At 31.8% G+C, this 27260-nt stretch overlaps 2 protein-coding genes across 3 annotated transcripts; one reads left to right on the top strand and one right to left on the bottom strand.

The window, feature by feature from the left end:
* The first annotated feature begins 1855 nt into the window (after window positions 1–1855).
* Window positions 1856–9554, top strand: LOC125076965 (sodium/potassium-transporting ATPase subunit beta-2-like). The gene is made up of 6 exons (XM_047688720.1): window positions 1856–1955; window positions 2147–2330; window positions 6579–6833; window positions 7061–7353; window positions 8441–8609; window positions 9262–9554. Exons 2-6 carry the CDS (start codon window positions 2171–2173, stop codon window positions 9363–9365), a joined length of 981 nt encoding a protein of 326 aa, XP_047544676.1. The 5' UTR covers window positions 1856–1955; window positions 2147–2170; the 3' UTR covers window positions 9366–9554.
* A 660-nt stretch (window positions 9555–10214) lies between these two features.
* Window positions 10215–27260, bottom strand: LOC125077009 (sodium/potassium-transporting ATPase subunit beta-2-like). Of its 2 annotated transcripts, XR_007120729.1 has the most exons (8): window positions 27104–27260; window positions 16833–16961; window positions 15488–15610; window positions 14625–14803; window positions 13799–13903; window positions 13159–13327; window positions 12573–12740; window positions 10216–12397 (listed from the first exon to the last, which is right to left on the bottom strand). XR_007120729.1 is itself a non-coding variant. In XM_047688779.1 (7 exons), the coding sequence occupies exons 1-7, from the start codon at window positions 27237–27239 to the stop codon at window positions 12631–12633; spliced, it is 951 nt and encodes a 316-aa protein (XP_047544735.1). In that variant the 5' UTR covers window positions 27240–27260; the 3' UTR covers window positions 10215–12630. The 2 variants fall into 2 exon arrangements, 1 of the variants encoding a protein (XP_047544735.1); XM_047688779.1 differs by having other exon boundaries at window positions 10215–12740.

Below are 27260 nucleotides of genomic sequence, written 5' to 3'. Positions count from 1 at the left end.
ACCAGCATGGAATGAAATATACAGAGCCTAAGCACAAAAACAGTCAACGATGCACACCTCAGCCAAGTCCCAAAATTAGGACATTTAAGCAAAGATATTTTTTTAATAGAGAAAGAAAGGGTTAAGGAATTTTCAGGACACTTATCCGTAAAAATGAAAGGGATATGTTATATAGCCACGGATATCAGTACACCTGGAGATGAGAAAAATGGATACAGCGTATCTTGAAAGATTATCACGTATCTTGTGTTTTATATTACACAACTTTTAAATTATTTGATTATTACAACAAATTAACTGGTTTTGAAATCAATATCCGAGTACCATACATTAAATCTTTAGAAAATTAAGCATACGTTACTAAGAATGTAATAATCCTATATGCTTGCAGAACTATTGATCCGTGAAAACGTAATAATACAACAAAAAGTATTCCATCCATCCAGACGTCCATCAGCCAAATGGCAGAACTGGTGTAAACCACCTCAAACCAGTAAAATACTAGATGAGTTTTTAAAAGACTACTTATGTTCCAATTCTTATTTCATATATATGAATGGCTTTGTCTAACATTCAGACACGAGGTAAATCAAATGGGATGTATTTAGAAAATATTAATTACAAGAATTTTTAATCACATCTTAGATTGTGAATTCGTCACTGATTCAAATAAGAGAATTAATGGCAAGGTGACAAATAAATTAAACTAAATTTGCGGGGGAGAGCATAGGACGGTGTCATACATCAAGACGCCAAAAAAAATCTGCAGGGCGTAATATTCAGGCATACTTACAATCAAAATCGGCTTTAAATTTGTAAGGAACTTGAACACGAGAATATACAAGTTTGAGAAAGTATGATGCACTTACATTAATATTTTAATTGCTATGTGTTTGACAAAAAACAGGTAGTTAAAATAAATAAAACTTGGGTCATATTGAGTGTCGTTATAAATAGTTATTCTTATATTTAACAATAGATGAAGGATTCAATTAAAGAATCTTCTATTCTCTAGTCTTAACCGCACCACAATCAATCTCCTTCATCATTTCTATATCTTACACAACATTGCCGAAATATACTCTGCCCGGTTAACACAACTAAAAGCAATAGAGGTACGAATTGAATTCGATATTTCAACAACACAACAGCAATATTTTCTACCTCGCACAACCACTCTGTGGAACCAGCTTTCGCCGGCGGTTTTTCCGAACCGATACGACTTGGGAACCTTCAAGAAAAGAGCGTACTCTTTCCTGAAAGGCCGGCAACGCACCTGCAAGCCCCCCGGTGTTGCAGATGTCCATGGGCGGTGGTAGTCACTTTCCATCAGGTGAGCCTCCTGCTCGTTTGCCACCTTATGACATAAAAAAAAAAAACAAATATTTAACATTTGAGCGTTATATGTTTAATGCGTTTATCTAAAAAACGAAAGAAAAAATGTTTGGCACTGAATATCGCGTTTATTGAAATGGCATATAGCATAAGCCCTACCTTAACTTTTTGAAGACTCCTATTATCAACCAATCGCGCAAACTGTGCTGGTATTTTAATAAAGTGCTGCACTCGGTTACGCATATCATTAAACATTTTAAATAGATTTATGTTTATACATGTTTGTTCTTGTAAATAATTCAAATATCCCACGGGAAATATCGAGTTATAACGGACCAACGATTTCTTACATTTTGAATGAACCTTTGTGTTGTAGCCTTAATACTAGCAGTGACGAATAGCTGTATAGGATGTCCTAGATGTAAAACATTAATTCATTACTTTCGCAAAAATTAAACCAATTTAGTAACAAGAAGATTAAGTTAAATTGTAACAAATTAACTTATGTAACAGATGATTCACTAAGGTTGAACACCGTCCCATTATCCTGTGACGGCGTGCGCGGGCGCAGTCGCTTCTCATTGCACTCACGCGCCGCTCAGCGTAAAATATCAAAACTGGTGAGTATGATTTGTTAACGGTGACCTCTTTGATACGGCAGACTTTTTTTATAATAACGAGTTTATAATGGAATTACGTTGTTTAAATTATTATTATTTTAATTGATTTATATAATATGTGGTTATTCTTGATACTTAGAAATTTTAGGGACTGTTCACCTTTGTTTTATATTGGATATTTTACCCAACAGGAGAAGTTCAAGCAATCGACAAATATGACGGTCAAGAAACGACCGTCAGATTTGACGAGCCTCGAGCGGTTCAATATGTACTACCGTGAAAGGGAACCGCCTCTGACCGCAGGGCAGAAGTTCCAACGGTTTATATGGAATCCGAAGACGAGGCAGTTCTGCGGCAGGACCGGAGCAAGTTGGTGTAAGTGTTACTCAATATAATTTAATCTTTACTTATAAATGAGGTAATGTTTTTGTAATAACTCACTGAAAGCAGGGCCGGTTAAGGCAGGATAAGCAACTGCCTAGGGGATCTTAGGTAGTTGCCTATAACATGGGTCATTATGTTTTAAAATTCATTGTCATTGAAATTGTTGAAAATATTTTGAAGCCGTTTTGAAAATTATGATATTCTAATATTCCTCATATTTGAATGGGATTATGACAAATCTTCGTACGTTCTAATAAAACATCGTACTTATAAACAAAATTGCTTTGTGGCAGAAAGATATATATTTTTGGAAGTTAAGGGTAAAATTAAAACGAACTAGACTAGAGATCCCAAAATGGTTAATCCAGTCCTCACTGAACGAAACTACAAAACTAATACACATAGAAGATATACTTGAAGATGTAGAGTGTTTCGGAAACGGTTTTAGTATAAAATCTTTACATATAAGACTTCGCAATTTTAACCGCATTAAATTTAGACTATTGACGTGACCGATTGAAGCGTGAATTTAATGTTTTATTAAATATATATTAGCATGAAAGATACAAGAAGAAAAAATAAACTTGTAACGTCAGGTTTCAACCATACGTCAATTTGTCTTCTTTTTTTTTTTTTGGTCGAGACATATTTTTGTGGGACAGATTATAATAAAAACAATAAACGGTTAAAGAACTTAGCTTTGATTTTTCTAAAAATTAAATGAAAACTTATGTTAAATAATTATTTTTAATATAGTTATCAACATTTTATCATTTTAAGTCGCAACTGTTACTTTTTTATTAATTAGACACATAAAAAGGATTTAAGCAATAAAAAAGTCTTTATATAAATCTAAATACTATATCTTAGTCTATTGAGTGTGTATTTTTTCTTTAAATTAATAACATTATAACTTAAATGACGTAAATAAATTCATATATATTTAATAATATCATTGTTGCTAAAACTAAGTGACTTTAAATTAACTCAGTAGTTACTATTTTTCTCATACGAAAAAACGTAATTCATCGTATTTTATCGTCCTTACACGTTTTAAAATCATTTTCATCAAAACTACTTATATAACCGCTGACTAGTGCTTTTATTTCATTGTTTGATTATACATTATGGTTGTAGTACATTTTTGTAATTTAAATTAATCTGTATCCTTAATGTACAACAATGTAATCTTCAATCAATTCTTATAATACATTTTACACATATCCATTCATGGATTCCCCGTCGAAAATGTTTAGTCTTACGACATAATAATTAAAACTTTGAAGACCTCATCCTTATAGCTAATCTACATAATGTAATACGTGGTATTTATGTACATTAATTACCGTATCATGAACGTTTTATCAACTTTTTCTTCTATTGTTATAATAGAAAAAAATATAGATTGAACTAAATTCTATTCGCGATTCAAATCGGATAAGGAGTACATACTCGTATAAACAAACGATAGATTTACATATTACAGATCCAATTATATATATATTTACAACATTCGACAAACAAACGCATTTTTTTTTTTCGAATCCCTAATAAATACCACAGGTCATTCAAGATCTCGACCAATTATATCGTTTCGATTCAATGTTTATTTGTCTCTGTTCCTTCTCTGAGTGAAATAAGCCACAGTTATCTACGTATTAAAGCGTAGATATTAGGTATAAATCTTACCAATATTATACGAAAGTTTGGATGGATTGATGTTTGTTGTTCAACGCTAGAACTGCTGACGAATCTGACTTAAACTTCGCACGGAGATAGTTAATAAATAGCACATGTGCTGCTACCTTATTTTATTATTTGTCGTGGAAATGTGAACCTAGTATCAAAAATATAACACCCCTTCCTCTGAAGGGTCACACGCGACGGAATACAGTAATTTAATAAATGTATGTGTACTTTAATTACTCGTAGTAAAACAAAATACCCACTAAGTTTCTGGTCAGTTCTTGTCGATAGATTCTATGTTCTTGAACGGAGTTCTTAGAGTTAGCTTTACATAAGTGCTTATAGGGCTCAATTGTATAAGAGTCTGAAGAATTTAAAAAATGACAAGACAAGACCCGCAAAGGAAGATTCAATGCGTACGGTCGATAGATTTATTTAGTTCTATAACGGGGCGTACCACATTCCGGTTCGAACCCACGGCAGCCGGCAGCCGGCAGGAGATGTGGCAGGATGTAGCAATGAGCTCATTGCTTCAATTCAACGGTCGCCGGAGTTTCCGGCCGCGTCTTGTGATCACCTTGGACGGACGACCGACGTGTTTTATTGCCTAATTCGGTTTTAAACTATTCTACCTTTATATGTATATATTTATGTATTAAATAGACATCGTCTTAAATTTGAGATTTGATTTACATTTTAACGCACTGTAAAAAATAAGAAGCTTTAACTTCGTTTAAAGTACCATAATATTTCAGTAGTTAATTGAGTTAATCATTTCAAATTCGATAGCAGTTCCTTAAACGTTGAGTCCAGTTAGCGTTATTAATAATCACGTCTACTAGTAAAACCAGATTTTACGCTGCTAGTAATATTATAATTAAATATTGGCAAGAATATTCGCGCTCTACTTTACACAGTGGGTGTTTTTACCCTCTGTGTTTTAGTTAAGTCTTTAATGCGGATCCTTATATAAGCTAGCCACTAGACCAACGGCGAACAAAGTTTCTACGAGTATATTGTATTTAAAAATCATACTGGCGCCATGCTGTCTGTCTATGTTATGAATATGGCAATGTCTTATAAAACTATGACAGTGCGTGTGAGGGAATCTGTATTGCTTGTCAGAACTATCTACATATTTATTTTTATTGTTATTAATAATGATTATAAAGGAATCTCAATGTAAAAGTCCCGCCAAACAGCAATACTTAGCGTTGTTGTGTTCCCGGTTAGATGGTGAGTGAGCCAGTGTCTACAGGTACAAGTAACATAACATTTCAATTCTCAAGGTTGATGACGCATTGGCGATGTAAGGAATGGTTAAAATTACTTACGGGACCAAAGTATATGGACAGTGGTGACTACTTACCACCAGGTGACACTTTTAAACACCCGCCTACTTACTCCATGAACAACCATCGCCCTAAAAACTCTATAAAAAAATCCATTTATTTATTGCTTAATCTTGCAATTAAACAATTCCAGTATATTTAAATTTAAAATAAAAAATAAATAAGTATATTATTATAACCTAATTTATAATAATAAATAAGCAATTGTGTCACCATAAATCGCAATTAAACACTTTCCGAGTGAGTTACGTGTCTAGTTAGCTCTTTCATAGCAGCTCAACTTTGGTACTAAAACTTATTTTCTACGATCTATCTTAACATCTGCTGGTATAAATTTGAATTGCTTAACTACATTTATTATTTGAAATGTTAAATTATTGGTACGCGGACGGACAATTGGGTCAACTGTAGGTAAGTGGTAGCCACTGCCACCATAGATGTTGGCGACATATGAAATTAAAACCATTTCTTACCCAACTTGCGCGATAACCTTGAACCTTGAGCCTTTAACTAAGATTTTATATATCTTGTGTCTGTAGTTGCACTGGCTCACTCACTGCTTAGAGTAGAATATAAGATGACTGTGTAGTACCCACCCAGGCGGGCTTGCGCAAAACCATACCACTAAGTAAATTAATTACAGCAAAATTATTAGACGGCAGTTCTTAATCATTCTTCTATCATTCTTGCATACGGTACAAAGAACGTTTTTCGGCAATGGTATACGCATATATAAGATACCGGGAAATGTAAACAATCTAGCATTTACGAAATTTAAAAAAATATATTAAGACTAAATTGATAATTAAGTCTTATTATTCATTAAATGAGTACTTTTTAGAACAAAACGCCTGAATTTAGGCTCGGGTTCCATCACAGGCCACTAATTATTGTAAAAAAGCAGCATTGTAAATCTGTTTATTTGAAAAGAGCAACTATGCGAGTTTCTTGCCGTTTCTTCTCGATGGAGGCTGCTTTCCGAAACGGTGGTAGTTTTCTTATATCGACGATTCAAAAACGCTTCGTTGTGAAGTTTACTTGAATAAAATTGATTTGATTTGATTTAATCGGTCTTGTGATAGACTAACTTGCCTAATTAATTCACAAAGCCCATATAATAAGTTTGTAGTATCTATGTATGGTTTTGGATATCGATTGACGATTTTGATGCGTTATATTAATAAATATTTTGAATTTACAGCTAAAATAGCCTTATTCTACTTCATCTTCTACGCCGCGTTGGCAGTTCTCGTGGCCATCTGCATGTGGACTTTTCTACAGCTGTTAGACGCTAGACAGCCAAGATGGCAGCTGGACAGTTCCATTATTGGCACCAATCCTGGTCTCGGTTTCCGACCCACGCCTCCAGAGGTCGCCAGCAGCGTGATATGGTACAAAGGAAATGATCCCGGCAGCTACCAATTTTGGGTTAAGGAATTATCGAATTTTTTGAAAAGTAAGTTAGTTTATTCCTCAGATGTAACATGCATATATATATCGTGCCAGTGATTGGTAGTGCATTCAACGTGTATACTTCTTCCAGTCTAAATAACTTTGGGTAGAGTTTACTAAAAATCACATTGTTTTGCCTTCTTAAAATTATATGAAAAACATTTTAGATCAAGAACTACACGGTATTTTAAGCGCACAAATTTTAAGGAAATCTCTTCGTTGTTTTTTCAGAATACAAACGGGACGCAAACAAATCTGGCGCTGGTCAAAACATTCACAATTGTGACTTCAAGCTTCCTCCTCCAGCTGGAAAGGTCTGTGACGTGGACGTTAATGCATGGAGTCCATGTATAGAAGAAAACGGATTTGCATACCAGAAATCGACGCCTTGCATCTTTCTCAAGCTGAACAAGATTTATGCCTGGAAACCAGAATTCTACAACAGTTCTGATCATCTCCCGGCAGCCATGCCAGAAGACTTGAAAGAGCATATCAGGAATATGACAGCATATGACAAGAACTATGTAAGATTATTTTATAAATAAACTAACAGTTCCAGACAGATCAGCAGGCCTACACAAAGTCCTATTGTATAGCAGAGGACTATATTATTTTTAGAAAAGACCACATCTATTTGATTTATAACGTGACCAAGAATGTACTTGATAGTAGGCCTTTGTTAGTCCGTTTGGGTGGGTATCAACCACTTGTCACATATCACCACCACATATTACATACCGCCAAACAACAATACGTAGCATTGTTGTGTACCGGTTTGAAGGGTGAGTGGGTCACAAGTACTACAGGCACATGTGATATGCCTCATGTGTTTGTATAAGTTCCCAAAGTTTGTGGCGCATTGGCTTTGTAAGGAATGTTTAATTGTTTTGGCGCTACCTGCCTTTTGCTTAATATTTTTAATCTGAATATGAATTGTCCTAAATAAGAAATTATTTTACTATAGATTAGGTGCTCTGCGCGGTTTTAGCCACATCAAGCGTTAATGCTCCGTCTTCGTAGTTACTGTATATTGTTGTCATTTAACATGACGTTACCATTCTCAATCATGAATAAGTATCATAAAAACAGTTTTCAATGTGGCCTGATATGTTCAGATTAGCGCGTTCAAGCAATCCAACTCTTCAGCCGTAGAACAGACTCATATTATTACATAAAGTTGAAGAGGTTATTGAGTATATGTTCATGTTTTTGTCAATCAGTAGACGCAAAAATGTAATTTTTCATACATGGCAAATATATTTTATATATAAGTGTAATTATAGTCGTAATATTAATAAATGGTATTGATGTGGTCCAAAAATTAAAACTAGCTCGAGATTAATTACTAAATACGCTTACGATAAAAACTCCAATTAATTCGCTCCGTGAATGAAGTAATTATTTCATTGGAAACCGTGGAGTATTTTTTGTATAAAAGAGCAATGTTTAATAAAATAAAGTGCCAGAGGATTTAATTAAATTGTACCAAAATTTAAAATTTATGTACACAATATTGAAACCATTATTTACGGTAACAAACAAGTTGATTCAAATATATGTATAGATTAAACAAAATTATGCTATAATAAATATTTTATATTTTGGTTCCAGCTGAACATGGTGTGGGTATCATGTCAAGGTGAGAATCCAGCCGATAGAGAGAACATTGGACCGATCCAATACCTACCCTACAGAGGTTTTCCAGGGTATTACTTCCCCTACTCTAACCAAGAAGGCTACCTTAGTCCACTAGTTGCAGTTCATTTACAGAGACCTAAAAGTAAGTATCATAATAATATGCAAACAACGTGAATAAATTTAATTATGTAAGTTAATTTGATAAAAACAGCTGCTAATTCTTTTTAATTGTGTTTTGCTAATTCTTCAAGCAAGAATCTACATTCGCAACGGGTACTTCTACATATTACATTCAATATGATCTTACAAAAATGACGATTCTTGAATGCTTTAACTAAAAAGTATTCTCATTTTATAATTGATTTTTTCTAAATTTTTCGAATCTAATTTAAACCATTCAAGTTTATGTACATATATATATGTTAGCATACATCAATTATCGTGTCCAAAAGTCATAACAAAACATAATAAAAACCTCGTGAATGTAGCTCCAACAATAAGGCTTCTTTCATATTCAGGGCAGGATTAAGAGCTTAAACGAACGCACTATTACATTGCGGTTTGACGGATGTACCTACATTTTTTATATAAAATTTTGATATGAAGAGTTTTTCATTTCATCAATTGTATACATTCTTCAGAGTGATTTTTCCAAATTTATATTGTCAATTTTTGGTTATATTTAATTAATATATTTAAACAAAATCCAAATTGTCAAAAGAAACCGCTGAGTTTCAATCGCGAAGCCGGTGGTAGTTTTTTTGATTTAAATTAACCGAAATTTTCTTTTACAGCCGGCATGCTGATCAACATCGAGTGTCGTGCGTGGGCGCATAACATCAAATACGACAGGGTGGAAGGCATTGGTTCCGTACATATTGAAATTATGGTCGAATAAAACGATTGTCTATCGAGTAGTCAAAAATGTTGTTATTTATAAGTTTCTCAACATAAATTTTTAATTACATCTAGAAATATAACCTAATACAGACAGCTGTCATTGTTTCTGGTTTTGGTATTGTTCGTTCTGAAAATGTATGGGAAACGTTTTAGTGTATTAAATTTATAAATAAAATGGCTTATTGTATTTTGTTTCTTATTTGTCTAATGCTTAAGTCGAAATTACGTTGTCCTTTGATAATAATAAATGATAAAATTAACATCTATTATTCAAAGATATATTTTGCGGATTCTAAATGATACACTCAATGCATTGAGTTGAGATGAGAGTGTTTTCAACCATGATAGGTTAGATAATCGTTTGGTTTTCCTTGCACTCCTCCAAAAACCCCTCTTTTTATCCTTTGTCATAGCAATAACAAATTTAGTTTTACATGACTTATGATGGGAAGCATGAGAGAGTGCTTAGCGATGGAAACAGTTTAGTTTCATTTCGGCCAATATTTTTATTATGAATATACTCTTGTTAGTTCACGGAATCAAAATAGTTTGCATACCGTTGTAAAGATAATATTATAAAGATTAATCTGATTGTTTAATTTTTTTTATAGAATGAATAAAACAAAATGGTCCAAAAACTTTTCACGTCAATCAACCTTAAAAAACTGTAAATTGGGAAAAAAAAGCAAGTTAATTGACTAATTTTTTTTTTTAATAAAATGACTTTTCAATTGCTTAATGTATGTATTAAAAAAGAAGAAGACCTATATTGTATATGTATATGAATATATTATTATTGGTTTGGCAATAAGTAGCATTAGTTTTTTTTTCGATTCATTCGAGCTTTATGGTTCGTACACTTTCGGACCAAATGTTTGTTATGTAAGATGAACGAAAAAATAGTTATTCTTCTGAGATCTTTTACAAAAATAAACTAAAAGACAAGAACAATAATCTTAAAGTAATGCCCAATAATATAATATCTCTAATTATACCATCAGCACAGATAAAATAAAAGATAACATGACGTCATAGACAACAATCACATTTTATTACCTATTCCACATTACAAATAACATTAAGTTTCATATCTAAATCAAAGACGAATATACGTAAATCAGTAAAATAGTTACAACGCATTTTTAATACAATATATTTGCTTACTTTGAATGGAAAAACAAGCGTCTTAGTATACGAGACTGAAGTCAATTTTTGCATCGAAACATTGTTCTCGTGTACGAAATTGAACATTTACTTTCCGGTGAAACTACACTTTAAATATTTAACATCAAATTCAGTATTAACCCTATCCATGGAACTTGAGTCACATATGACACATGATTGTTTTAAACAATTGACTTATACCCTGTTCAAGTTAGCTTGATCTTTTTGACAAACGGGCTAGTGATTTAAATTATTTTTCTAAAAAGAATTATACCAGCTAAAGAGACCCTAATCACTAGCGAAAGAGACTACAACCAAAAGGACCCCCGTTTCTCAACAATAACTTAACAATGATCTTTAATAAGGATTTTTGTAATCGACATTTGTAGCAGTTACCGCCTGTTATTCGCGTCCCTACCGTCCGACCGATGTAACATTGTACAAGCGTCTATTATTTTCAGTGTTTCTATTTACTTTTAAATTTGAAGCAATAATATATAATAGAAAAAGCCTTAAAATTTTCAGATAACACGAACCTTTAATATTATATGTACGTTTTTCAATATTTTACAATTTTTAAAATCATTAAATTAAGAAAATATGTAATATGTTCGTAATTGCAATGTGATGTCGATCAAAAAAATTTACATCTGTCAAAAAGGTCAAGGTATCTTGTACAGGGTATAATATAATAATAATAATAATAAAGGATTTATTGGTTTATTTAAAAAAATATATATTGTCGCAAAAATGTCTCCGTTGTAACCATTTCGAAGCAGTTATTCGCTGTTTTAATCATACCTATTTCAAATGCATTTCGGTTGTTCAAAGACTTGACGTGGACTAGTATATTATTAGTCTTTACAATTTAAGTACCTTCTATGTAAATTCACAATAACATGTATAGAAAACGTGTTTTTATAAAGTGACATAATGCCTCATCCACACTGTACACTAACGGCTTATTCGAGTAATAATTAAGATGTAGATGTTGTAAATAAATAGAACGATGACAATTCACTATTTTTGTATACATAACTCCGCGTTTGTACGTGAAAAATATATAGTAGCTGTATTATATTTAAAATATTTCACACGAATAAGTCGCGTGCTACATAAAATCTACATATAAGTGCACTTGTACTAAATGCTATGTTAAATTTCAATAAAACTTGTACAACTTGTAAATCATCATACATATTTCTCTTGCAAACGTGTGTGTTAAAAATAATTATGTCAAAATTTGTGTTGCCATATCATACTTTAACCTCCCTTGCTCTAAATAATAATGTCTATTCATTTATTATTTAGTGGAGCGCCCAAGGGTTTTGACCTCGGAAAACGGTTACAGTGAATGATTTTTTTTGGTTGAGGTGGCATTTTCTTCTTTATATACTAATATAACTTTCAAAGTTTACCAAAACATTTTTTGTACTTTTTAATTTTTTTATTGAAAAAAGATAAAAAAAATATTTAAAAGAAAAATGAATTTCTCCTCAAGATTTTTTATTTCTTCGTGTAATATTAAAGAACTGAATAATTGATATAAAAAAATATTTTACAGCCTAACATGCCTTATAATATTTGAATCATCTATTTATTTATTTTTTAAATTAAAAACATAAGTTTTCAATAGGTAAACTTTTTTATTTATGTTATTAACTAAACATTCCATTTTTTTATTAATTTTTTCATCCACTGTAACAAAAGTCCGAGGTTTGTATGATATTGACGCTCTAGGCACTCCATTAATTGACGTTTAGACGACTCGGTTTAAATAATTTTAAATTCTGTTTGATAGGAAACGTGTCATCTCGCCTTTGTTAGGTTCTCTTCACGTTTATTTATGTCACCGTAAAATTTTAAATACATTTAAATTATAATATATCTTGCGAGTTCATAAACTATCGAAAGATTCATCATTACATACTGCTTACATTATACGTATAGTTTTTATTTTCGGATAGATTATAATCTATCTAAGTGAAGTTATAAAAACTCCAACTTAACCAAACCACAAAGATTTGACAAGTTGAATAGCCGTTCACGTTATTCGTACAAGTCTTATTGAAAGCTATAATAAATTTTGATATGTAAGTTTAGTCGATCATAATCTCAAAGTGAGTGGAGCCAAGACGCTCCTTAAGGCTCTGCGTGAACCTGATGTTCTGTGCCCACGCTCTGCATCGAATGTTGATGATCTGGTGCACTGAAACAAGACACATGAGATACTAATTTTCATTTAGCATTACTTACCTCAAAATGCTGTCGTAAGTTCCAAAAATATTTAAAAATAATACTTTATTTTGGTGGTGTGGCTTTGTACAAGCCCATCTACTCGTCCGCTCTCATCGGATCTTCTATCTCCAAACTTCAATACTTGATATTGTTGTGTCCCGGTTTGAAGGATAAGCGATCCAATGTACCAGCACAAAGGATATAACACCCTAGTTCCCAAGGTTGATAGCGCATTGGTGATATGAGGAATGATTAATATTTCTGACATTACCCAATGTCTATGGGCAATGGTGACCATTACAACGCCAATGACTAATGACCAATGAAATGCTTTCATATAGCCTATTTGCTAGATATTTTCGGATCTTCTTTTCCCATTTTATACTTACATGCTGGTTTAAGCAATTGTACGGCAACTAGAGGACTGAGGTACCCTGGGGTGTTGTCGAAAGGGAAATACACTTCAGGCAGCCCGGGGTAAGGCCAATACATCAGAGGACCTATGGCATCAATGTCTGCTGGCCTCTCGCCCATACAAGACACCCACACTTTACGACGCTGCAAGGAAAATAAATAAATATAAAAGAACATAGACGAAGAAAGAATTTTAGTTTTTTTTTTTTTAGTAATGTAGGAGTGGCCCGTTATAAGGCATTACTAATATTCAACTTTATCTTTGCAAGTGGTATTCACCTTAATAGGTAATGCATTTAGTTTTAAGTTGAATTAAAATTGTATACCTTTGTACGTGTTGATATATTTACTACTGGTGAATCTTAAATAAATAAATAAATATTTATCTCTCCATTTAAGCTTAAAGTTTGTGTTAGGAGTGGATACGCCAATAGGAGTCAGGAAAGATTCTGCGACTTTTTACTTCGCTAGGCGACTGTTTACTGCCCTTTAACCATTGCGCTATTGACGCTTGATGATAGATGTTTTGTGATACATCACAAATTATTCGCGTGTACTAATAACTGAGCTATCTCGACTATTTCGACAATTACTTATAAATATTTTAAAACTTACTTCCTGAGGTCTTGTTGTTGAATTGATGTAGTTCTTTATATCAGGTGGCATCTCGGGTGGCAGGTTCTCGGGATCGTCGAAGAAATTTGGATTCCAATCAAATATCTATAACACATTTAGTTTAATGGTTATATCAAAGATTACCTTATAAGAAAACAATATTACATACACATTTAGTACTTGTTAAATTATTACAAATATTAGAGGGGGGGAATTTTTCTTATATAACAGTTAAATGGACAGTTGTCTTTAAAAAAGTCTTTGTTAGAGTATTTATAGGGTGACGTAATCTTATATTATGTCACCCTATAGTATACATATATGTTACCCTTAGACTATATGTAGGTAACCTACTATATTTATAACGTAGTTATAGAAATAATGAGCGAGTCATTAAGTTTTCTGGTAAGCGCTAGCAAAACCAACATATGACTCAGAACTCATACCACAAACTTAATGGTTTAAAATAAAAACAAAGTACATCAACATATTTAATAGCTTACATCGAATAAGAAGAATAGAATAGAAGTTACATCATTTATAAAAGTTAAATATACTTAGTTTAAGATCAATTCAGCTCAATGCTTAAATTAGGACGATGGTGATGTCGTCCTGACTTATTTCGAGGGAGACCAGTCAACTACGCAGGACATATTATAGGGAACTAGGGTGTGTGCACACAGGTGTACTCTCTGTTACCCCACTGTTATAATCATATGGCAAATCTGACACAACCGAAAGAGTTCAGGCGCAGGACCAACGGCTTTACGTGAAAGACAACCCAAAACTAGGCCAAGATAGATAGATAGGTGACCAATATAATTACCCTGTTTAGTTTTATAATGATGCACGGTGTCCTATTTTTGAACCCAAAGTGGTTTTCCTTAGAGCAGGGCCCCAAGAGATTTATGTCGAATGAGCACACCTCGTTGCGAGGAGGCTTGGCGTCGCCACATTCCCGCTGGTTGACACCCTTGTTTATAAGGAGAGAACTATTTTCGTAGGCTAGAAATGCAAAAATAATCATTGGATGTCAGAAACAATTGAAGAAAAAATTGATATAATCAACAAAATATTATTAAATATATTTTAAAATCACCATTACATTATAGCTATCCCTTCACTCATTATTGCTCATATTTTGTCCAGATTTTTAATTAAATAAGACATTTAATTGTTTATGTTGTTAGGATTTTGAGGCTTCCACTTCAAGTTTAGAACAATAATCATCCCGGTACAAATTAATTCATATCAAAATATATTTTATACAGGTAGGCACTTTTTAAATATCATTTCACAGAAACGGAAACTAGTCCTTAATAGCAATCAAGCAAGTATCCCTGGACAATAATTTTTTTTTTTAGCATTAGCAGCCCGTAAATGTCCCACTGCTGGGATAAAGGTTTTCCCTTTTGAGGAGAAGGTTTGGAGCATTTTCCACCACGCTGCTCCAATGCGGGTTGGCGGAATACACATGTGGCAGAATTTCGTTGAAATTAGACACATGCAGGTTTCCTCACGATGTTTTCCTTCACCGCCGAGCACGAGATGAATTATAAACACAAATTAAGCACATGAAATTTCAGTGGTGCCTGCCTGGATTTGAACCCGTAATCATCGGTTAAGATGCACGCGTTCTAACCACTGGGCCATCTCGGCTGGACAATAATATTAATTTGAAATACTCACGCGCTAAGAACTCATTGATGTTGTCAACGTATTTCTTTATCTGGGTTGCGTTATCCGCGTCATACCATATGAGGGCTCCTTCTTCGTATATTATAGGTCTGTGTCCCATGCCTGGATTATCTCCTGTAAAAATTAGTAAGGATTTTTTAGATTTAGTACGCGATCGTGATTTAATTAAAGTTTTCTTGCTAAGTCCAATAACGCCTAAAAATATTGGTGATAAGACTGTTCATTAAATAACAGATTGACCTAATTTAATATATGATTAACTATAGAAAAATTATAATCATCAGAAGAACTAGTGAAACTAATTACGATTTAAATGGGTACGGTAGAAAGTTTACAGTAAAACCTTCTATAGGTTTTACAGAAATCATTTAATACAATACACAGTCACTGTATTCGGCTTCGGAATATATAAAATAATACATTACATTCAGAAAATAGTGTTTTCATTTAGTCATCAATTTAAAATTCTTACTTATTCATTTTTAATCCAAAAAGTACTTTTACTAATATGTGGAAAGTCGTACGACCCACTCTGATCTATTTTTAAATGTTAATATATTTTTAATATTTAATTTGAAGTCAATGTATGACTGCTCGCAAATGGCATTAACGTATGTATTTGGATTATGATACCCCTTCCGATACTACAATAATAACTAAAAAAAAACTTTGATATAAAAAAAATATTAACAAATACAATACGTAATAAAAAGTATCCGAAAGTGTTAATTTATTTCTAATACAATAGTTATGTATGCATATATTTTGTTTATCTATAAACTAAGATTTATATTCTCATGTAGTACATTTACGTTTTTCAGATAAGACGTTTTTACAACTTCGATCTCATTCGCCCAGTTCTGTTTATATCAGAAAGAAATATTAAATTACATTTTGCTCAAACAAACATTAAATTATTTATATTTATTTTATTTTATTTTTATATTTTTATAATTATTATTATATATTTTTTTTTATTACATATACTATATAGATATATGTATGTATATATGATTTATTTATAAATATCTATAATCTGTTTTATATTTTATTTATTAGTATTTTTTGTATTTATGTATCTGCTATATTTATTGAGTTGTATTTGTTATTACTCCATAATGTAAGTTTTTACTGCACCACCATATTGCCGTCTTCCATACACATTATTCCTCTAACCCAAAGGTTGTCTGGAAGAAATGGCTTATAAGCCATAAGATCGCCTTTTGCTTGGCCAACTTCGTTTTAAAGACTATATATTTTTTATCTTTATGTATATTTGGTGTGCAATAAAGAGTAAAATAAATAAATAAATAAATAAATTTAAAGAAAAACTTACCAATAATAGATTCAGCTAAGGTAAAGTAAGGTACCCTCTCGTCCATCGCAGAGAGCAGACCACACATGCATATAGAGAAGAAGATGATGATACAGATGTACATCACCAGGTATATCAGACCGATCACACCTGGAGAACGCAAACAGATTTGATAAGTACTTCATCAAAGTAACAGAAACGCCTCATCCATCTGTGTGATTAAATTCAGGACACATATATCTGCAAGGACAATTGGATTAAATATGAATATTTTGCAGAAGCTATGTTAATAGTAGAAAAAAACTAGCTGAACCTGCGATTTTGTCTGCGCAAAATTTAATGAAATTTATCATGAAACTTTGCGCAGATAAAATCATATCATTTTACCCTCTCGAGGGGTAAATAAAAAAAAGTATGCCTATGTCCTCCACGGGACTCAAACTATCTCCATACCGAATTGAATCTTAAACATGAAAAGGTAACAGACAGAGTTACTTTCCCATTTATAATATTAGTATAGATAACCTATATCGAAATACATTCAATATATACACATATATTTAATAAACTTGTGCGTCAATCACGTAAAACCTACTGAACGTATCGGTACGGGATTATGACTAATCGTGGAAGCGAAAACGGTAATAAAAAGAAAATTATAAACGGTCATTAAGCATATTTTAAAATATCTCATCGTATCAATAATCAAAATAATGTAATTTATTCTAGATGGCTTTTACAAACACTTTTGCTACGTCATTTTACAGAACCATATCAAACGTTGAGCTACCACCGGTTTGGAGTGTAGATTCTACTGAGAACAACCGACAAGAAACTCAGTAATTTAACTAACTCAAAGGTAAGAAACTTCATGATAGAAACAATCTTTGTATATTCAAATTCACATTGCATGTACAATAAAAATGCGTTACATGTGTTAACGCTCTCTTTGGGCAACGTAAGTAATGAATATTGATATGTTACATGTCATTATACTTATCATGTCTAGTTCAAGCGTCCTACGTGTCTACGAAAATACAGAACCGAGAAGTCCCAGTGGTACCTGTAAAAACGCGAGAATTTTCCGACCGATTGCTTTATAATTCATCATTAATAAATTTGTGTTTACAATTCATCTCGAATACATCGTGAGGAAACCTGCACGTGTCTAATTTCAATGAAATTCTACTAAATGGATCACCAATCAGTAGATATTGGGGCAGCGTGGTTGAATTAGCTCCACACTCCTCAAAGGAAGATCATATCTTAGGCCAGTAGTGGGACATTTCCGGGCTGTTACTACTTACCTAGCTCAGTGTGATAAGTGCTAGAACCTTCCTTTTACTCAGAAATGGACATTTAGGAACTGTTATTCTTTAATGATTATTATCATAATTGTTATTTCATCACCTGATTAAGAACGAAAACAGCAAAAAACTGCATGGTTTTTGTAAAATCAGATCTAATAAAAGCTTATATTTACAACGAATAATAACGCAACCAATAGCCGGGATGATAATAAAAATCTCTTAGTACTATAAACGTGGATCGACGAATGTTATTACAATTTTATTTTAGAGTGCGGTTACTACCACAGTTTCGCAAAATGGATTACATCGACAAATCGATTCTGCCAAAACTGAAATAGCTGCGTTCTGCGAAAACCGGTCATGGACTGTTTACACTTCGACGTCATATTATATATGCAAGAGGAAATATGTTCTATGTAATGCAAACGCAGATTTTAATAAAGACTATGACTAGAAACGAGGTTCTATATATTTTTACGCGTGATCGTTCGAATTTTTCGATTGTGAGATTGTAAAGTTTGAATATATTTTGCTCTACTCCGTTATTTCTCACGATAAAATCTATACTATATATATAATTAATATAGTTAATAAAGGCAACAGTAATTCTGTCTGTCTATCCTAATCATTGAAACGATTTTGTTGGAATTTGCCCTAAAGTGGGCTTAAATAAAGACGGACATAGGACATACTTTACACCTAACACCTGACAACCAACGCGAGAAAAGCCGCGGGCGACGACTAGTTGCTAAATATTTTATATATCATTCACACAAGTACTAAAAATGATAGTGTATCAAAATTTGAAATAAATAAAGCGTGTTACACAGTACACGATTATAGATAGAAAACATTTTATGTATTTATAGATAGCATAAATGCGTAGAATTCGTGTTTGATTTTCAAGCAGGATATATAAATTTAGTTGGTGAAAAAGAGGAACTAATAAGTTCCTTGGCGGGTTTTCCGGTAGAGTCTATGTATTCCAAACTGATATTTTTACATTTAATATAATTAACACAAGAATAAAAAGTATATTTTGAATTTATTGTCGCATAACATTGAATTGATTGAAATCTTATAATCCTAGTTTGGACAGATACAGACATAGATCGTTAGGAATATCTATGTGAAATAATGAAAAAGTGGTAAAATTGTCTATATCTAAATCTCATTGTCTTTGATGGTTATATTAGCGAAGGCGTCGGCACTATGCAAACCTTCTTTCATAGCGATCCCGTGATGTCCCCAGGCACCTAAGAGCCGCTAGTTTTTTAATGGATATTCCAGCGCCATGTTTTCCCACACAAAGTCCCCAACTTGATGTTGGGGAAACATGTAATAACCGAATATTAACCGAATAACCCATGGCCCTATGAGTTATATATTAGAATAATTATATATAAGACCAATAAACGAATACATACAGCTATGCGGGAAGCAACATTTGACACACTCAACAAAATAGTTCTGTTGTAATGTAATGTTCAGATGGCAAATGTGCTCTTCACACAAGTATTTGCTCGACATACTTGACCCGCTTGTTTGCATTTGATCAATACGTAGAATGAAATAGTAACAGTTTATTTTCCTCACTGTGTTTATAAAGTGAAAGTTAACTCCTTAGAGCTGCGTTTTATCTAAACCACTTAAATGGGCTCTCGATACTTCTAGGTACAGTCTATATTTTTTCTGTACACTGGTACAGTTTATCTGTATAGCCTTTACATTTGATCCTTTCTGTTCCTGAAACGCTGGTCAAAGTCATCTTCTGAATTGTTAATAACCGTCATTTACAAAATAGTAAATTTGGCTTTAATCTGAATGGTGGTTGGTCGGTTGCAGCCGATGACGTAATGGACGACCAACGAGCGTTCAAATTAAAGCAAATTAGTTAACCTGACTTAGACCAACGTACCAAACTACAGTTTAATAATTATGAATAATTATTTTATACAATCAAATGTAATATCACGTGCCATCTGAAGTCATTGGCCAATATTCTAATAGAAGTAAGTACGTATCTAAAATCCCAACAATAAATAAACGCTACAGCCTCAAAGGAACTTAATGGCTCGTCTATAAAAAAATGTATTGTTAATTAAAATGCGTTTGCCATTTCTTTAAAATGTTCTATCGATAACTTAATATATTCTACAAACACTCTTGGATTTGCAAAGAATATCGCTGTCACCTCACGTGGTGCCCTTACGTAAATAAACGAGAAACTAGATAACAGTTTTTTTTATAATATGTACTCAAAATACTAAATATTTTAAATAGTAATAATATTATCCTTTTTAGGTAATTGATCAAACCCATAGTTAGAAATATGAAAATATTACATTTAAAAGAAAATAAAATTTGAAAATTGGTAATTTTGAGAGTACTGCATTTTCAAACTTTGTCGGAAAGAAGCCGTCCTTGCTCTAAGAATGGAGTAAGAATTCTCAAAGGTGTATAAAGAATTAAATTAATGGCTTAGATTGTCTATTGGATTATTTAGCGCCGATCCAGCAATGTTATTAAACTTTGTTTCCTATTCGTTTTGACTAATTGATAACATTTTATAAATAAAGATATATATTAGTACAACATACCCTTTCAATTTGATGTAATAGACGTACTCAATGAAAACGACTACGAATATCAACGTTAATGATGAGTATTAGTAAGCAATGTTCAAGTAAAATGCAGGCATTCAGCATTCTTAGTTAAAAGTAACTATTCATGAAACGAAATAGAAACATTAAAAGGCATTAGTTGCTTTAAATAGTTTGTTAAATTACGATTCAAAAGTGCTTATAAAAGCCTACTAAAATAAAGAATATTTTCATTTTGATTTTTTTGAGTGACGAGACAAATGAAATATGTAAGTGTGTGTATGTGTGTGTATGTGTGTGTGTACTTGACAGCTAAGCTTGACATTCGCCAAACGTCACGCTACTTTAATAGTGTGAGGGTACTCAGTGTCCCCGATTTGGTCACTATTTTTTTTCGACGCATTCTCAGCTTTAACAGTCCATCTAAATATACATATAAATAATCAAAGTTCACTTATATAATCGTGAATCGTGAAAATAAAAATAATATCTTTTTATAGAGTTTTTTTTTAATTAAATGTAGGAGGACGAGTAAATGGGCCACTTGATGGTAAGTCAGCACCGCCCATAGGCAATGGTGAAATGAAAATGAAAAATATTCAACATTCCTTACGCCATTGCGCCACCAACCTTGGGAACTAAGATGTTATGTCCTCTGGCTCAGTCACTCTTCAAACCGGAACACAACAATACTGGGTACTGCTGTTTGGCGTTAGAATATCTGATGAGTGGGTGGTACCTACCCAGATGGGCTAGAACAAAGCCCTACCACCAAGAGATAGTACAAGAGTATGCCCAAATCTAACTAACTCTAAAACTCCTCTCTGTTTGGATTTAGAACCGTAAAAGATAGATGAAGTTTTTAAATAATCTACCTAATAGTTATTAGCGCCGTATGTAATCTTAACCAGTTCTTACAAAACCAATGAGCAATGAGCAAATGAGGATTTAAGTCGAGGGACTTAAACTATAATATTTAATAATAATAATAAAACTTCATAACCAAAGTATGGGAATAAACTACAAATAGATCGCAAATTCATTACAAAATAAATAATAATACAAAAAAAAGTAAAAAAAACGCTTTATATCAACCAGTTTTCTAAAAAAATACAACCAAGTTAATACGAGACGAAACCTTTTCGAGTAACGCGTCAGAGCAAATATAATACGTCAATTACTTTACAGACATTTCTGTGGTGCGGAACACTTAGTGCGAGAGCCCGACTCGCACTTATTAATTGTGATCGTTTTTAAGGCTAACATATACCGGCTGATGGTAAGTGGTCATCCCTAACTATAGACAATAATTGGGTATTCAATTGTACCGTATTATGTCGCTTCTATATAAACATTATTCATAATTGTTATTAATGTCTATAAATACTTAACCATAAAATATTTCTTTCTTTCCTAATAACGTTATTTTTGTATTTTCTTATACGTGCAAAAACATATTTATTCTTGAATGCGTAGTAAAAAAAGGTAATTATAACCTATCTGATATCACTAAGTTACTATAGACTTTTATATTATTTTTTAAATATTGGTGAAAACATTGGACAAACATCTCAATTTTCGAGGCTTTTTTTATTTTTATTGTTGTAGTATCTTGCAAGAATATAAACAATGCATTTACACTGGCTCACTCGACCACAGCCTGAAACACAAAATGTTGATGAGATGTGGAGATGATGTGTAACCAAGGGTGATTGTATCTATATAATAATTATGATTATCAAAAAGGACTTACATACAAAAAACACCTTATTTTCCCGTACGAAGTTTAGACGGAGAGCTAGTTAGATATAGCTATATTTATTATATACGAGCAGTTATATATAAATACGATTAACAAACATAACATAATTATTCAACAATGATATCTTTTACGTTTGATATTAATTAGCCCAGCGACGCTTCGTGGTTGAGGTATCGTTGTCACAGACAAGGATTCGATTCTCAAGGAGACTGTGAAGTCAATGCTTTTTTTATGAACTAGGTCTTATCTGTGGTTTCAGCCGTTTCATTCTATTCTTATGTTAAAACTTGGGAGCCTTATTTTAAGTTTGTTAATGTTTATAAATAAATAAATATTTTTGTAATTAAATATTTTATATAATATACATTTTCTTAATTAGTAATACTTAAAGCAGTATCTGAAGATAAAAGTTTGAAAACTTAGACTTGTTGAGAATATATCAAATTAGTCAATTTGACTTTTAGGTAGGTAGGTATTTTGAGATTTAGGTATACAAATTAGTCAATTTGTATACCTAAATCTCATTGATTTGATTGAGTTCATTAGTTCTAATCAAAGACATGTACTTTTTACTAATATGTAAATAATATGATTATGATTAAATAATTTTGATAATCTTAATATTTTAAGAAGTTAAATAACTATATACTGATAATAATACACTTACGAACTCTTGTCAAACAACTAATCAATTTCTAATGAAATACACGGTAGGTAATTTTCAGTTCAAAGACCCTGTATACATAGCATATGTTTGCAAATTGTTTTCTTAATTGATTGGCAATACAGCCTCTCCCATTCGCGTCACAGGGAGCGCGAGGGTGGTGCCACCCCATGTACAGACATGTTTATCTATAGGTAAATCTTTAACGAGGTCATGTCAGCATGAAAATTTATATTTAGTGATGAATGTTTTGTTTTTGTATCTTTGAATATTTCCATTCACAGTCGTATATTGGCTAAGGAATTTATAATAATTCCGCCATATTTAATTTGTTGGTGACAACTTATATACATAATTTTTTTTTAATTGTCTCGAAAAAATCAATTTATGGTTAGTTTTTTATGTATAAATATAAATCTTATTCGGAGCGAAATAAATCGAGGTCTATGGTAATTCTGTCATTTTTAAATAATAAACTTACTGAAGATTTTTTTTTAATTGTTTATTTAATATAGATTTTTTTTTTATTTTTATGCATTGCAACATTATTTATTATGTTAATCACTAGGATTAGATTAAGAATAATAGGTCAAGAAACAAGTTTGTATATTATAAATAAGAATCGAATCATAATGAATAAAGGAATTGAACCCATTGTCTTTCTGACATAGGCATAGATACTATAAACGATTTGCTAGCGAAACTGGAAAAACTGTTGCTGAGGCGTGAAACTATTGATACGTCTTTTTTTATACCATGACGTATAGTTGAAAGCTGATAGATCTATATGAAATATGAACAACAAAATTAGCTATATTTTACGACTAGTACCTGGCTTGTTTCGCTACGACTTAAAGTAAGAGATTCTGCTTTTTGGGTATCTGGTTTTCTTTGTCAATTACGTTCCTTATGTATCCTATATTTCTAGATAAGCTATAAAAATATGCCAATTATGACGGTCAAATTTGATAAGTTTATTTGAGCAGTGCATTCTTAATTCTGTTTGTTTTATTTAAACCCAGTTTGTTTTCGAAGAGTGAACAAGACATCTTTTTCGTATTATATCTTTAGGTACCTGGACAAACACCAATGTCTGTGTGCTTAATGTGGGTGTATAATTCAGCTCATTTTATCAACGACAATGAGGACACAGACATGAGGAGAAGTGTATCTTTTGTTAACTTATGGTTAAATAAAATATTACAACTTTTTTGTAAGTGTTGCACTGCATTGCATTTTTGAAGAGAATATAATATAATAGATTCATGAAATAAACGCCATTATTTTAATGTATACGTTTAATATTTAAAGCAGTGCCATTTTAAATGGCTATTACAAAATATTTCTCATAACGCAATTTTTGATGTAAAGTATTTTAATAAGTCCATTTGTTTAATATTAACAGGAGTTACGAGTTGTGGCTCGAAATAACCATTGAAGTTATGAATCATGTAACCTCTACTAGATTGTTAAATACGAAAGGAAATTCTAGTCGTCAAGTGCAAATGTTCAAAGGTATTTTATATACTAGCGCCTCTTAACGGTTTCTCCTTTAATCAATTAGTTTTTACTACTAAATCTATATGTGAGGGTCAAAATGAAAGTATACTTTGTTCAAATAGACTACAAGCACTGTTAAATCAACACGTTAAAGTTTAGAAATAGTACCTTAAGATTCATTGAGCTGAAATTATATCATCCACACGATCTAAAATATTACTCATTTTTATTTATATTTCTTGATAGCGAAAATATGCTCAGTCGAAGTCAAAATGTTTATTTAATACAGTGTAGCGCAAGTAAGTTTTGTCGAAATTTGCAACATGCTGGTCAAAGAGAATAATTTAAAATAATTATTGGCTGAATGTGACATACACAACGCAAATTGCAAACAAACAAATTTAAAAATGTACATTTAGTTGTTCATGTTCAGTCTGTTACAAATTACTTTTTTAATGGAAAACCATGAAATCTATGAAGACGTACAATCAACACGTTGATTATTGTGTTCCCTATGTTTGACTATGTACTTAATTTTTGTGTCGGTTTTATTGACGTTCTATTTTCAAAAAATAATGATAATCTGTTGAAAATGAATATCTTAACATACTTTAAAAACGCTTGTATCATCTTGTAACCCGTATGAAACATTGATGTTATTTAATTGTTTTTTTTTTTCTGAGACGATTAATTGTTCTTATTACTATTTCAATAAAACATTTTTTTTTCCATTGTGAGTGACATTTATGAATGAATGACATGTGACATGAGGCAGAAGTGAAACAGTAATGTTGCATTAAAATTTGACTCGTTATAAAATACTTTAAATTAAATTTCGAAAACTCTCAAGACACAAATGATTTAACATTTATAGTAATCACATCGCTGCTTCTTATCAGATCAAATCAAAATTATTCATAAAATACTAAATAATATTAAGGGTATTTAATTATAATTATACTTTATTTATACCGATAAATTTTTTAAATGCGTTTTCTCTCAACTGGCAAATTAAAATGACTTTGACGTAAGATAATAAACCCATAATAGCACTTTTGTTAGACCAAAAATTTCCATTCGCTATTGATCTTACTGCGCCCATTTTTATTGAGTACAGTCGCCTTCAAAAATAATAAGCTAATGTAGAAATGTTCGGAATATTACATTCAGTAATACATTTAATATACTGTAAGCAAACGGTACTTTATTGTTAATTTGTTTGAAAGATAATGATTTACTATGGTACATATTACTATTTTGAAATGCAATTTTTTTTTTTATTCTTATAAAATTCTGAGACTTGCGGATTGGCTGGACCGGCTATAGCTGATATGAGGCAGAAGAAAGAGGGATTTAATCCGTTCTCTACATATTGTCAGATGTCAAAATTTACTATTTTGAAAATGAATTAGGGATATTTTTTAATTGCTTTGCTTTCATTTGGAAGCCTCACCATCATTATGAAACTTGTAAACTCTTTTATACTAAATATTTCGCCATTAATGAGTTATGTTAAATAATATTAATTTCATAGTCGGTTACGAGTATTATTATTGCCAGAATTTAAAATACTTTTTGAAAAATTGTCACAATGTAGAAATTATGTAATAAGTATTTCATTATTGTTTAAGATGGACGTACGTTTGTTAAATGTAAGAATCTCTGTCATCTTTTTCCTTATGATTTACTTAAACAATTTTTTCTATGTCTTTCGTGAAAAAAGTTTTTCTATTAAAACAACTCTAAGATTAATAATTTATTTTTAAATATAGAAGAATGCATTGGCTTCTTTATAGTACTGACGTCACAAAGTTCACGAAGCAGGTTTTTTTTTTAAAAAAGCAATTTTGTCAGTGCTGCCACAATTTAAGATCTAAGTTTTTTCCAACAGACATTTAAAAATAGTCGTGTTATTATTAGTGTTTTGTCTGTATTTTGTAATTATTTATATTTTAAATTTCACTATTAAATTAACCTTTAAATTTCGTTATTATAATAATTTATTCTTGTTATAATAATAATTTATTCGTTTATGTTATTTTTTATCATTATTATTCCTTCGAAATTGTCAAGTTAATTACGTGGCTTCATACAATGTAAAAACAATTTGTCTCTAAATGACTGTTGAGATATCTTCGTGTTTTACAACCTAAGTTATTCATAAGTGTTCTCTTTTAAGTTAAAATATATTTTATAGAATCCATACAAATGCTACATAGGTTGATTTAGGTTTTGACTCCGGCGTTTATGCCCTATTCCCTAGATTAAGTAAAGCAATTTGCAAGCTGTTAAGGTTAATTGAAAAAATGATAAGAATTAGTTTCCAAAAACTCTTCGAATTGCAAAAAATATTCTCGAATATTTGGGGTAGCAAAGTTTTTTTATTTTTTTAAATATATATTTGAATTTAAAAGTTGCTTAAAAACTTTTTCGTTTACTTTTATTTTACGTACCCCATCGCTTGCCAGTTCTTCCGAGGAACGTTCTCTCTTCCGGATTCCATATAGCGTACTGTATCCTCTTGAAGAAGGGTCTATGTGGAGGTCGCCTGCAGTAGTTGACGACCCCGTTAGGCTTGTCCGCGCCCATCGTGTCGGCTGTGCGAAGTGG

The sequence above is a fragment of the Vanessa atalanta genome, chromosome 3 (genome assembly GCF_905147765.1).
Source record: "Vanessa atalanta chromosome 3, ilVanAtal1.2, whole genome shotgun sequence".
NCBI classification, from domain to species: Eukaryota; Metazoa; Arthropoda; class Insecta; order Lepidoptera; family Nymphalidae; genus Vanessa; species Vanessa atalanta.
The sequence above is the reverse complement of the archived record's forward strand: the minus strand, read 5'-3'. Positions and strand labels throughout refer to the sequence as shown.

Excerpts from the sequence above, each read along its gene's own strand:
- LOC125077009 (XM_047688779.1), bottom strand. The coding sequence starts at position 27,239 with ATGGGCGCGGACAAGCCTAACGGGGTCGTCAACTACTGCAGGCGACCT. Across the intron at positions 15,611-16,832 it reads CTTAGCTGAATCTATTATTG|GAGATAATCCAGGCATGGGA; the intron begins GTAAGTTTTTCT and ends TAATTTTTACAG. Across the intron at positions 13,328-13,798 it reads CAACAACAAGACCTCAGGAA|CGTCGTAAAGTGTGGGTGTC; the intron begins GTAAGTTTTAAA and ends TTTTCCTTGCAG.
- LOC125076965 (XM_047688720.1), top strand. The coding sequence starts at position 2,171 with ATGACGGTCAAGAAACGACCGTCAGATTTGACGAGCCTCGAGCGGTTC. Across the intron at positions 2,331-6,578 it reads CAGGACCGGAGCAAGTTGGT|CTAAAATAGCCTTATTCTAC; the intron begins GTAAGTGTTACT and ends TTGAATTTACAG. Across the intron at positions 7,354-8,440 it reads CAGCATATGACAAGAACTAT|CTGAACATGGTGTGGGTATC; the intron begins GTAAGATTATTT and ends TTTTGGTTCCAG.